At 47.8% G+C, this 12588-nt stretch overlaps 1 protein-coding gene across 1 annotated transcript in view; it reads right to left on the bottom strand.

Moving 5' to 3' along the window:
- PEX14 (peroxisomal biogenesis factor 14) overlaps positions 1–12322 on the bottom strand; it is a 137987-nt gene extending 125665 nt beyond the window's left edge. The window contains exons 1-2 of the mRNA XM_066606570.1: positions 12192–12322; positions 4339–4386 (exon numbers count right to left, since the gene is read on the bottom strand). Coding sequence (XP_066462667.1) covers positions 4339–4386; positions 12192–12305 — 162 coding nt within the window. The 5' untranslated portion in view covers positions 12306–12322. The remainder of the gene's footprint in view (positions 1–4338; positions 4387–12191) is intronic.
- Positions 12323–12588: the final 266 nt, after the last annotated feature.

A 12588-nucleotide genomic window follows, 5' to 3' on the forward strand; every position in this document is an offset into this window, starting at 1 on the left:
GAGCATAGAAAAAAAAACGCGCACAAGAAAAAAACGTGTTTTTCATATGTGAGACAAAGGAACATGAAAAAAATTTGCATTAAAGGAACATGAAATACCGCATGGAAAACGGTCATTTTCTCAGAATCACGCACGCACATGCGAATAGAGCCTGTATATTGAAAACGGAGGCCAGCTTCCCACGGGTGTACGCACATTGGCGCGCGCCTGAGTCTTCCTGGAATGTACAATGCTTTTCTGTGCGCACATCGGCGTGTTATGGTACTTTTTGTGCCAGCCAATTATATTCAGTTGCGAACAATCGCCGTCTATTGGATGGCAGCAAGAATGCTAACATCCAATAGATGGCGCTACAAAGATATTGTTCCATATTCCTGGAACTGTAACTGCAAACTAATCATCAGGAGATCAGCGGCGCATCGGCTGACAAAACCCAGAAATCCCGGAGACCGATCCCTTCAAGCGCCGTAGCAAGAATGTGATTTATCCAGCCCAGTGCCCATGTGGCAGAATATATCACACATATATACACACGCACATATATGTACATGACACATCGAGACCCAATAAGAATACTAACAGTAGCTAGTTAGCTACTTAAGAGCTTATGCAAAGTGAATGCTCAAAACTGTCACTCAAACTACCGTTTGAGCAATCATCTTTCAGTGTAAATGCACACAACCATTTTTACTCAAAAGATTGCCTTTGAGCGATAATCGTGTCTAAATGGGCCTTTAGCCTCAGGAGAGTCCACCAATTATAGATCAGAAAGGGTTCGCTACCTAAGACCCTCACAGATCAGCTGTTCTCTGGGCCGATGTGCTCGTGCACCAAGCTGATTTTTGCAGGAATAGACAGCTCCATTCTCACTGTAGTGGCCAGGCTTGGTATTGCAGGTCATTCATTTCAATAAGAACTTTATATGTAATACCATGGCTGAACACTGCAGTGGGAACGGAGCTGTCTGTTTCCTGCCAAAATCATTTCAGTGCTCAAGTGCACTGGCCTATGGAGCAGTTGATCAGTGGACCCCCTGGGTCGGGGGGCAGCAATAAAGAATTCAGAATCTATCCTGAAGGAAGAAATAGCCTTTGTCTCTGATCCTACAAGAAGCTCCAGCATTCCTCACTTGCCATGTATTCCGGGAGGCACAGTCATTATACCGAACGCTCCACAACCAGCAGATGGGGGGGAACTAACTGCCCGGGATTATAGGGGTTCAGGTAAGCCATGAGGAGTTTATACATCATTGTGCTACCTGTAGTTATCCAGTGACAGACAGCAGAATAGTGAGTGCAGCTCTGGAGTGTAATACAGGACGTAACTCAGGATCAGTACAGGATAAGTAATGTAAATACACAGTGACTCCACCAGCAGAATACTAAGTGCAGCTCTGGAGTATAATACAGGATATAACTCAGGATCAGTACAGGATAAGTAATATATGTATACAGTGACTCCAGCAGCAGAATAGTGAGTGCAGCTCTGGAGTATAATACAGGATGTAACTCAGGATCAGTACAGGATAAGTAATGTATGTATACAGTGACTCCAGCAGCAGAATAGTGAGTGCAGCTCTGGAGTATAATACAGGATGTAACTCAGGATCAGTACAGGATAAGTAATGTAAATACACAGTGACTCCACCAGCAGAATAGTGAGCGCAGCTCTGGAGTATAATACAAGATGTAAGTCAGGATCAGTACAGGATAAGTAATATATGTATACAGTGACTCCAGCAGCAGAATAGTGAGTGCAGCTCTGGAGTATAATACAGGATGTAACTCAGGATCAGTACAGGATAAGTAATGTATGTATACAGTGACTCCAGCAGCGGAATAGTGAGTGCAGCTCTGGAGTATAATACAGGATGTAACTCAGGATCAGTACAGGATAAGTAATGTATGTACATAGTGACTCCACCAGCAGAATAGTGAGTGCAGCTCTGGAGTATATTATAGGATGCAACTCAGGAACAGTACAGGATAAGTAATGTATGTACATAGTGACTCCACCAGCAGAATAGTGAGTGCGGCTCTGGAGTATAATACAGGATGTAACTCAGGATCAGTACAGGATAAGTAATGTATATACATAGTGACTCCACCAGCAGAATAGCGAGTGCAGCTCTGGGGTATAATACATGATGTAACTCAGGATCAGTACAGGATAAGTAATGTATCTACACAGTGACCCCACCAGCAGAATAGTGAGTACAGCTCTGGGGTATAATACAGGGTGTAACTCAGGATCCGTACAGGATAAGTAATGTATCTACACAGTGACCCCACCAGCAGAATAGTGAGTGCGGCTCTGGAGTATAATACAGGATGTAACTCCGGATCAGTACAAGATAAGTAATGTATGTACACAGTGACTCCACCAGCAGAACAGTGAGTGCAGCTCTGCCTATTACTGTGTATGGATAGAGAGCTGTTAATCATTGGCTGGAGGGCGGGATGGGTGGAGCTAGGCGGCAGCTCCTGAATATGCAGGACTAGTTCTGTGTCTAGCTGCTGGTTATAAAATGAAAGTTTCTCCAAACCTCCCGCACAGATCCAGGCAGCAGACATATCAGTGCAATCAGTGTGACAGGCGCTACATTATGATGCTCTCAGTAAGGGCTGCAAACAGACAGTGACAGAATCCCTTTAAAGGAGATGTCTCGAGGAAGCAGTTAATTTTTTTTTTTGCCCAGTCCCCCCCATTAAACACACATTACTAAGCCCCCCTGTAAATGACATTTCTAGCTGGTTTGTACTTACCGTTCCAGCGTTTCAGCAAGTTATAAAAGTTTCCTCAAGATGGCCGCCGGCTCTTTCCCAGTCGCTGCTGCAGCCCGACGTGCGCGCTCCCGAGACGCCGCCAGCTGTGTCTCCATGGCAACCGGACGCATCGCAGCCGCCGACCAGACGCCCCGCAGCCGCCGACCAGATAGCAGGTAACCGGCGCTAGCCCCCGGCTCCCCAGCGCTAGCTCCCCCGGCGCAGCGACAGCCCCCCCCATCGCAGCGACAGCCCCCCCGGCCTAGCGCTAGCTCCCCCGGCCTAGCGACAGCCCCCCCGGCCTAGCGCTAGCTCCCCCGGCCTAGCGCTAGCTCCCCCGGCGCAGCGACAGCCCCCCCGGCCTAGCGACAGCCCCCCCCATCGCAGCGACAGCCCCCCCGGCCTAGCGCTAGCTCCCCCGGCCTAGCGACAGCCCCCCCGGCCTAGCGCTAGCTCCCCCGGCCTAGCGACAGCCCCCCCGGCCTAGCGCTAGCTCCCCCGGCGCAGCGACAGCCCCCCCGGCCTAGCGACAGCCCCCCCCCATCGCAGCGACAGCCCCCCCGGCCTAGCGCTAGCTCCCCCGGCGCAGCGGCAGCTCCCCCGGCGCAGCGGCAGCCCCCCCCCGGCGCAGCGGCAGCCCCCCCCGGCGCAGCGGCAGCCCCCCCCGGCGCAGCGGCAGCCCCCCCTCCCGGCGCAGCCCGGCGCAGCCCGGCGCAGCGGCAGCCCCCCCCCGACCCATCACTTACCTGGGAGGCTTCTCGGGGCTGCTGGGCTGGTCTTCTCCGCTGGGCAGCTCCAGTTTCTGCACCTTCCTCTAACAGAGGATGGTGCAGAATGGCCGCTTCAGCGCGCTCCCGAGCAGTGACAGCTCGTCTGCGCATGCGCAGAAGAGCTGTAGCGGGGAGCACACTGAAGCGGCTCGTGCTGAATGGAGAAGACCGGACTGCGCAAGCGCGTCTAAAAAAGCAAGCTGCCAGCGAATTTAGACGGAACCATGGAGACGAGGACGCTAGCAACGGAGCAGGTAAGTGGAATAACTTCTGTATGGCTCATATTTAATGCACAATGTACATTACAAAGTGCATTAATATGGCCATACGGAAGTGTATAACCCCACTTGGTTTCGCGAGACCACCCCTTTAACTACAGTAAATATTTCTCTCTATGACCATCCTAACTCTTAGTGCAAGCCTCCGCCATAGTCCACTGGTGGGAAGTCTTAGATTCCCTCCAGGCCGCAGGCTACACACATACCATGCGAGGGGCCACCGGGTGCAAAGACAAAACCTCATATGCCATTGAGATGCATTAACATGGCACAAGGCTGCAGCCCATAAACCCCTCTAACACGAGACGGCCTGCGAAAGCCAAGAACAACCCAACGTAATGGAGGGCCCTCACTTCATAAATGACATATACATATATATATACACACACACACACACACACTAAATCCATCTGTAAACTGCAAGACAATCAAATTATGAACTGAAATGCATAAGAACCAACTTATGCTGCAAAGACTTCACTGCCCAAAAGTTTAGAAGAGAGGAGCGCTGCTCCGGAGACTCACCAGCTGCTCCCTCGGAACTCTCTTCTCGTTACCAAGCGAGGATCCACTCTGCAAACAGAGAAATAATGTATGTTGAGTACAAGACAATCTCAGCGCAATCTCTCCATCGTCAGGCGCATTCAACATGGCCGGCTTCACATGGGTACGAGCGTATTTAAGTGCGCAATTGCATTACGTTTCTTACACGCGCGTTTTACTGTATTTTTTGTGCACGCAAAATAAAAACATAAATAAAAAACACCGGCATGCTTCCATTAACTTCAATACGCAAATAAGATTATTTAGTTTACTATGTACGGTTCTCATGCGCAATATGCCTGAAAATAGAACATGTGGCGTTTTTTTGCGCTACCGAGATGCACGTGCAAAAAAAAACATCACACATAACCGAACACATTGAAATCAGTGGGTTCCTATAACTGTGCGTAATATTGCTGCGTATTACACATGCGGTAATTTCGCAGGCAATCTAATACATTGCCTTACGCAGCTCCGCTCACATTTGCGTGTAGGAATTGTGTGTAATACATGAGCGCAAAAGAGAACGCACCGTGTTCTATTTTGCTCGCTTGAGAAATCGCACTGTCCTACGCAATTACATTAAGTTCAATGGAGAAGTCAGCCCAACTGCGTCTTCTCCCTGGCACTGTTTGTCTTCATCATTGAAAAATCCCCTGCCTCCTGGAATCACAGGCTGTGATTGGCTGACACTCAGCCAATCACAGCCATTCATCAAGCGCTGGCTGTGATTGGCTGACGCTTAGCCAATCACAGCCAGTGCTTCCAGGAGGCAGTGATTTTTCAATCCCTGCCCTAAAAAGAAGACGACCAGTTCCAGGGGCCTAGAAGAAGCTATAGCGAAACCCCAGACAGCGCGGGAGAGGTGATGTATACTTTTTTAAAGAAATTTTTTTCTTCGCCTACAGCTAATTTTCGGGGTGGGGCTTATATTTCAAGCTCCACCCCGAAAATCCTTGCATGTGGTGCTAAAAGTCGCGATATTGCCGCGGGAAGACGCAGTGATATCGCACAGACCAGCAATGCCATTTTCTCGCGGCGATGCCGTGTCTCCTGTGGATAATCCCAACACATTTCTACCCTGTTGGGTTCGATCAGAGGAGGTTAAGTTGGAGTCCTAGTTGTTTGGCTCACAGAGGATTGTCTAGACTCGCAGCTGAAAGAAGGACTATGTAGGGGTTTGCAGCACAAAAGTTTTTACTTGCTGTCAGCAAACAAAGTGCTTGAAGGGGTGAAACAAAAGTACGACAAAAAGTTGCAAAAAGTTTTAGTATACAATATGCTCAAAGAAAAGAAAACCCCTTTAACTCATTAATCGCTGATACAGTCTGCACCGCAGAGAAGAGTAAATGAGGGTTGGAGGACAAAGGTGAGAAATCACAGGATCTGAAGGCTGAAAGGCTGTGTGATGCAAGCGTCCAAGACTCACACAGGAAGATAGGAGGGGCGCGGGTGCAGACAGAGGAAGGAGGAAAAGGTCACCTAGAACCATGCTTTCACACGGGCGACACGTTTTGTAGCTCATGTTTCCCTATGGAGCCTTCCTTTCAGTTGCATCCCACGAAAACGTGGTTCACGACCCTTGACAATCAGCTGTTTGCTGGGCTGCTGCACTCAGGCACAGAGGCATGCTTCTGCTGGAGGCAGGCAGCTCTGTTCCCACTGCAGCAGCCGAGCAGGAGTTCTAGTTTTCAGTAGTACCATTTAATGCAACATAAAATGTAACGGAAAACTTTTAAATAAGATTTCTAAGTCATGTTACATGCAAAAGAAAACACAATTAACCTTTTTTTTTTTTTTTTTTTTTTAAAAGGAGACTTGAACTAACGAATCTTTTCATCACTTATACAATATACTACAATACTTCAGGATTACAGTATATTGCAGGTCTGCAGGCATTCTATTAAAGGTACCAGCCGATGGCTGCCTAAATAATCGCCCAAATGAGCAACTGTTGGTCCATGTATGCACGACCCCGACAAGGTACTGAGCGAGAGGCCACTCGGTACTCACTAGCCATTACTTTTCAACTCACTGAAAAGGAACCATTACTGAGCAGCTTCTCGTTCAAGGAGAATGGAGGCGGGCGGCTGGAAGAGATCTCTGGCCTGCTTTTACTTCTATTCCCTGTGTAAAAGCACAGGAGCAATAGTCGCTTGTACAGCTTGTATAGTCCTATCGTGTAAAGTTATCTTAAGCCATGCCACAGGCATGGCTTAATAGGCAGAAATACATGAGAGCCCTGGGGGCCTTGAAAAAGCCAAGGCTGCCATGATGACCCAATGGGCGAGTTCTTTGGGCGACAGAAGGAGCCCCCTCCCTCTGTCAAGCCTTTTAGATGGCGCTAACAGAACTGACAGCAGCATCTAAAGGGTTAACCGCCGTGATCCAGGTTATATTCGTGTATACAGCGGGCTCGGCTCCGGAGACGCCTACCGTACACGTATGATGGATACCAGGAAGGAGGTAAGGCAGAAAGGGTTAAGTGCCTGACGACTTTACACTTTAAGGGTGCTTTTAAAAAAAAAGTATTTTTCAGAAAACTGCCGTACTTCTTGCAGCATTTTTCTGTCGCTTTGTTCTGGGGTCCATGGCATTTTTTGCTTTTTTCCGGACAGGGCTCTATGTAGGGCGTTCTTTTGAAGTGTTTTCCGTAGTCTTTTCTACAGAAAAAAAAGCCTGGAAAAAAAAAAAACTTTGACCGAAAAAGTCCTAATTAGAGATGAGCGAACCTCCTCAGCCACGCCCCTTTTTCGCCCGAGTACCGCGATTTTCAAGTACTTCCGTACTCGGGCGAAAAGATTCGGGGGGCGCCGTGGGTGAGTGGGGGGTTGCAGCAGGGAGTGGGGGAGAGAGAGAGGGCTCCCCCCTGTTCCCCGCTGCTACCCCCCGCTCCGCCACGCCTCCCCCCGCCCCCTGGCGCCCCCCGAATCTTTTCACCCGAGTACGGCAGTACTCGAAAATCGAGGTGCTCGATCGAGTAATTACTCGAAACGAGTAGGTTCGCTCATCTCTAGTCCTAATGCAAGCTGTACCCACGACAAGCACACGGACACCAAACACCAACTCTGTGCTCCGGCATGCATTGGCGTAAGCTTTTTTTAAGGCTACCTACACACGGGCGAGCGCGATATTGGACTGAGAAAACTCGTTTTTCAAGCAAAAATGCCTTGCATCACATTTGTGGAATACTGGGCCTCTTACGCGAATCTCATGCGCAATAGAGGATCGGAAGGGCTTCCCATTGATTTCAGTGAGAAGCCTCGCATCACACGGCAGTGCCATGCATTAAAGGTGGCACTGAAGTCAATGGGCGATGCGGTCCGAGGAACGTGAAAGAGAGAGCATGGCACAACTTTTTCCTGCACTGTGCTGCATGGCAGGATAGCATCGCTCGTCTGTACGGTGCCATCCAAAAGAATGGGGTCATATTCATGCGCAATTTGTGAGTATCGCAAATGCGCAAATCTCGGCCGTGTGAAAGCAGCCTAGTGGACGGGATCAGGACACTTCTTGAACTTTTTTCACCTGGAGCACGAGTCCGTGAAAAAAAAACATCTACGTGCAAAACCGTCATAGGCCTATAATGGGCTGCGCGCCGTCCGCAGGGTAACGCCCCAAATACGCCCCAATCTGACAAACTTCCCAGATACTTTTTTTCACTTTTTGTCTGCTGATATTTCCTCCTCCAGTTAGATCTAAAGCTGCAGCTTTCTTCTGACCGGAGAGCGTTGTGCTGTGGGGGGATCAGGTGGCGGTTACATGGTTACTATTCAGCTGCCCAATCACATGACAGCAGGCTCGTAGGGGGTGCCGAGGGGGTGAACCGCGGCCCCAATACCCCCCAAAAACCAATAAAGCCATCGCCAGCGCGGATCACGTTTGTGGTTTTCTTTCCACTTTAGGATCCTGTTAAGAAAACCGCAGAAATACAAAACCGAAATCAAACGTGAATCGATTCGCCACAACAGGAAAGAACGGGGCAGCTAGCCAGAAACAGACGGACGTCTCTCGGTGGTCTCCAGCCCCCGCTGACCGCGATGCCAGCGCAGCCGATCTGCTTTGTTAGCTGCGCACGGCGGCCTGCGGGAGGCGCTTTTGTAACAGTTTAAAAAAACTGAATGGAAACAGAAAACGGATTGAGACCGCCGGTCTTCGGACTGAACGGACCTCCAGCCGCACTAAAAATAATCGCCTGCTTTCGGTTTCGCTGCTCCGAGGACGGAGAATGAAAGCGCAGATGTGATCCGCTAAGCTGAACGCCGGATGAGACTCCAGATAAGAACTTACAAGCTGGGAGGAGAAGGAACAAAACAGGTGGGAAGATGAAGGGGAACCAATTCAATTGTTATTACAGGGAAGGAGGTGATATTACTGAGGGAGTCTCATATATACATTATACAGGGGGTGATATAACTAAGGAGGGGTCTCATGGATATATTATACAGGGGGTGATATAACTAAGGAGGGGTCTCATGGATATATTATACAGGGGGTGATATAACTGAGGAGGGGGTCTCATGGATATATTATACAGGGGGTGATATAACTGCGGAGGGGGTCTCATGGATATATTATACAGGGGGTGATATAACTGAGGAGGGGGTCTCATGGATATATTATACAGGGGGTGATATAACTGAGGAGGGGGTCTCATGGATATATTATACAGGGGGTGATATAACTGAGGAGTGGTCTCATGGATATATTATACAGGGGGTGATATAACTGAGGAGGGGGGTCTCATGGATATATTATACAGGGGGTGATATAACTGAGGAGGGGTCTCATGGATATATGATACAGGGGGTGATATAACTGAGGCGGGGTCTCATGGATATATGATACAGGGGGTGATATAACTAAGGAGGGGTCTCATGGATATATTATACAGGGGGTGATATAACTGAGGAGGGGGTCTCATGGATATATTATACAGGGGGTGATATAACTGAGGAGGGGTCTCATGGATATATGATAAAGGGGGTGATATAACTAAGGAGGGGTCTCATGGATATATTATACAGGGGTGATATAACTGAGGAGGGGGTCTCATGGATATATTATACAGGGGGTGATATAACTGAGGAGGGGTCCCATGGATATATGATACAGGGGGTGATATAACTGAGGAGGGGGTCTCATGGATATATTATACAGGGGGTGATATAACTGAGGAGGGGGTCTCATGGATATATTATACAGGGGGTGATATAACTGAGGAGGGGGTCTCATGGATATATTATACAGGGGGTGATATAACTGAGGAGGGGGTCTCATGGATATATTATACAGGGGGTGATATAACTGAGGAGTGGTCTCATGGATATATTATACAGGGGGTGATATAACTGAGGAGGGGGGTCTCATGGATATATTATACAGGGGGTGATATAACTGAGGAGGGGTCTCATGGATATATGATACAGGGGGTGATATAACTGAGGCGGGGTCTCATGGATATATGATACAGGGGGTGATATAACTAAGGAGGGGTCTCATGGATATATTATACAGGGGGTGATATAACTGAGGAGGGGGTCTCATGGATATATTATACAGGGGGTGATATAACTGAGGAGGAGGTCTCATGGATATATTATACAGGGGGTGATATAACTGAGGAGGGGTCCCATGGATATATGATACAGGGGGTGATATAACTGAGGCGGGGTCTCATGGATATATGATAAAGGGGGTGATATAACTAAGGAGGGGTCTCATGGATATATTATACAGGGGTGATATAACTGAGGAGGGGGTCTCATGGATATATTATACAGGGGGTGATATAACTGAGGAGGGGTCCCATGGATATATGATACAGGGGGTGATATAACTGAGGAGGGGGTCTCATGGATATATTATACAGGGGGTGATATAACTGAGGAGTGGTCTCATGGATATATTATACAGGGGGTGATATAACTAAGGAGGGGTCTCATGGATATATTATACAGGTGGTGATATAACTGAGGAGGGGGTCTCATGGATATATTATACAGGGGGTGATATAACTGAGGAGTGGTCTCATGGATATATTATACAGGGGGTGATATAACTGAGGAGGGGGGGTCTCATGGATATATTATACAGGGGGTGATATAACTGAGGAGGGGGGGTCTCATGGATATATTATACAGGGGGTGATATAACTAAGGAGGGGTCTCATGGATATATTATACAGGTGGTGATATAACTGAGGAGGGGGTCTCATGGATATATTATACAGGGGGTGATATAACTGAGGAGTGGTCTCATGGATATATTATACAGGGGGTGATATAACTGAGGAGGGGGGGTCTCATGGATATATTATACAGGGGGTGATATAACTGAGGAGGGGGTCTCATAGATATATTATACAGGGGGTGATATAACTGAGGAGGGGGTCTCATAGATATATTATACAGGGGGTGATATAACTGAGGAGGGGGTCTCATGGATATATTATACAGGGGGTGATATAACTGAGGAGTGGTCTCATGGATATATTATACAGGGGGTGATATAACTGAGGAGTGGTCTCATGGATATATCATACAGGGGGTGATATAACTGAGGAGGGGGTCTCATGGATATATCATACAGGGGGTGATATAACTGAGGAAGGGGTCTCATGGATATATTATACAGGGGGTGATATAACTGAGGAGGGGTCTCATGGATATATTATACAGGGGTTGATATAACTGAGGAAGGGGTCTCATGGATATATTATACAGGGGGTGATATAAATGAGGAAGGGGTCTCATGGATATATTATACAGGGGGTGATATAACTAAGGAGGGGTCTCATGGATATATTATACAGGGGGTGATATAACTAAGGAGGGGTCTCATGGATATATTATACAGGGGGTGATATAACTGAGGAAGGGGTCTCATGGATATATTATACAGGGGGTGATATAACTGAGGAGTGGTCTCACGGATGCATTATACAGGGGGTGATATAACTGAAGAGGGATTTCATAGATGTGTTATACAGGGGGTGATATAATGAGGAAGGGTCTTATATATATATATATATATACACACACACACAGGACAAGATATTATGAGGAGGGGTCTCATAAACCTTAGATGGGGTTGATATAGTGAGGAGGGGTTTCTGATATATGCAGGGAGTAATATCTGAGGAGGGGTCTCATGTAAACATTACACAGGAGAGAGATAATGAGGAGGGGTGTCATGGATATATAATATTGGAGGTGATATAATATGGAGGGGTCTGTGATACAGGTGGTGATATACCTGAAGAGGGGTCTGATACATATTATATAGGGGGCGATATGATGAGGAGGGGTCTTATATATTATATAGGGAGTTATATGCTAAGGAGGGGTCTCTGATACATACAGAGGTGATATAACTGAGGAGAGGTCTGAGATATACATTACACGGGGGTGATATAACTGAGGAGGGGGTCTCTGACACATATATAGGGGGTGATATATCAAGGAGGGGGTCTCATAGATATATAATACAGGGGGTGATATAACTGAGGAGGGTGTTTCTGATACATATTATATAGGGAGTGATATGATTGAGTAGCGGTCTCATATATACATTATACAGGGGGGGGTCTAGTGGATATATAATACTGGGGGAGACATATAGAGGAGGGGTCTCTGATACATATTATATAGGGGGTGATATATTGAGGAGGGGTCTCTGATACCTACAGAGGTGATATAACTGAGGGGGTCTGATATACACATTATACGGGGAGTCTCGGGGATACATCCCACAGTCGGGGGGTACAGCCCGGCCCCGCACCTGCAGTGCTATCAGTCCCCTCCCCCACCTCCGGCCACGGACCCCGCACTCACCTGGACAGGCGGCTCAACCTGATCCGAGGAGGCCATTTTTTCAGACCTGACCAATCGATCCCGCATCAAGCAAGGCGAACTCCGCCAGGCCAGAGCAGCCGAGCGCCTAGTCATCTAAGCCAGAACTACTGGGAGTGCAGCTGCGTCCAGCTCTTTAGGAACTACAAGTCTCAGCATGCCCTGGTAGGCAAAACAAGGCGCTGCACCCCAAGAACCTGGGTGCAAAGGACTTGCTGGTTCTTATAGTTCCCTTCTAGGCTTCCTAACAAATGACTATATCAGTATAGACGATACAATGTAGCAATGTTTTGGCCAGTAAGAACTTGCTGAATGTTGTAGTTCTTCCCGACAGCAAAAAAAAAAAAAAAAAAACGACCATTTTAACTTCTGTTTGTCA

This window comes from Eleutherodactylus coqui, chromosome 6 (assembly GCF_035609145.1).
Source record: "Eleutherodactylus coqui strain aEleCoq1 chromosome 6, aEleCoq1.hap1, whole genome shotgun sequence".
NCBI lineage: Eukaryota > Metazoa > Chordata > Amphibia > Anura > Eleutherodactylidae > Eleutherodactylus > Eleutherodactylus coqui.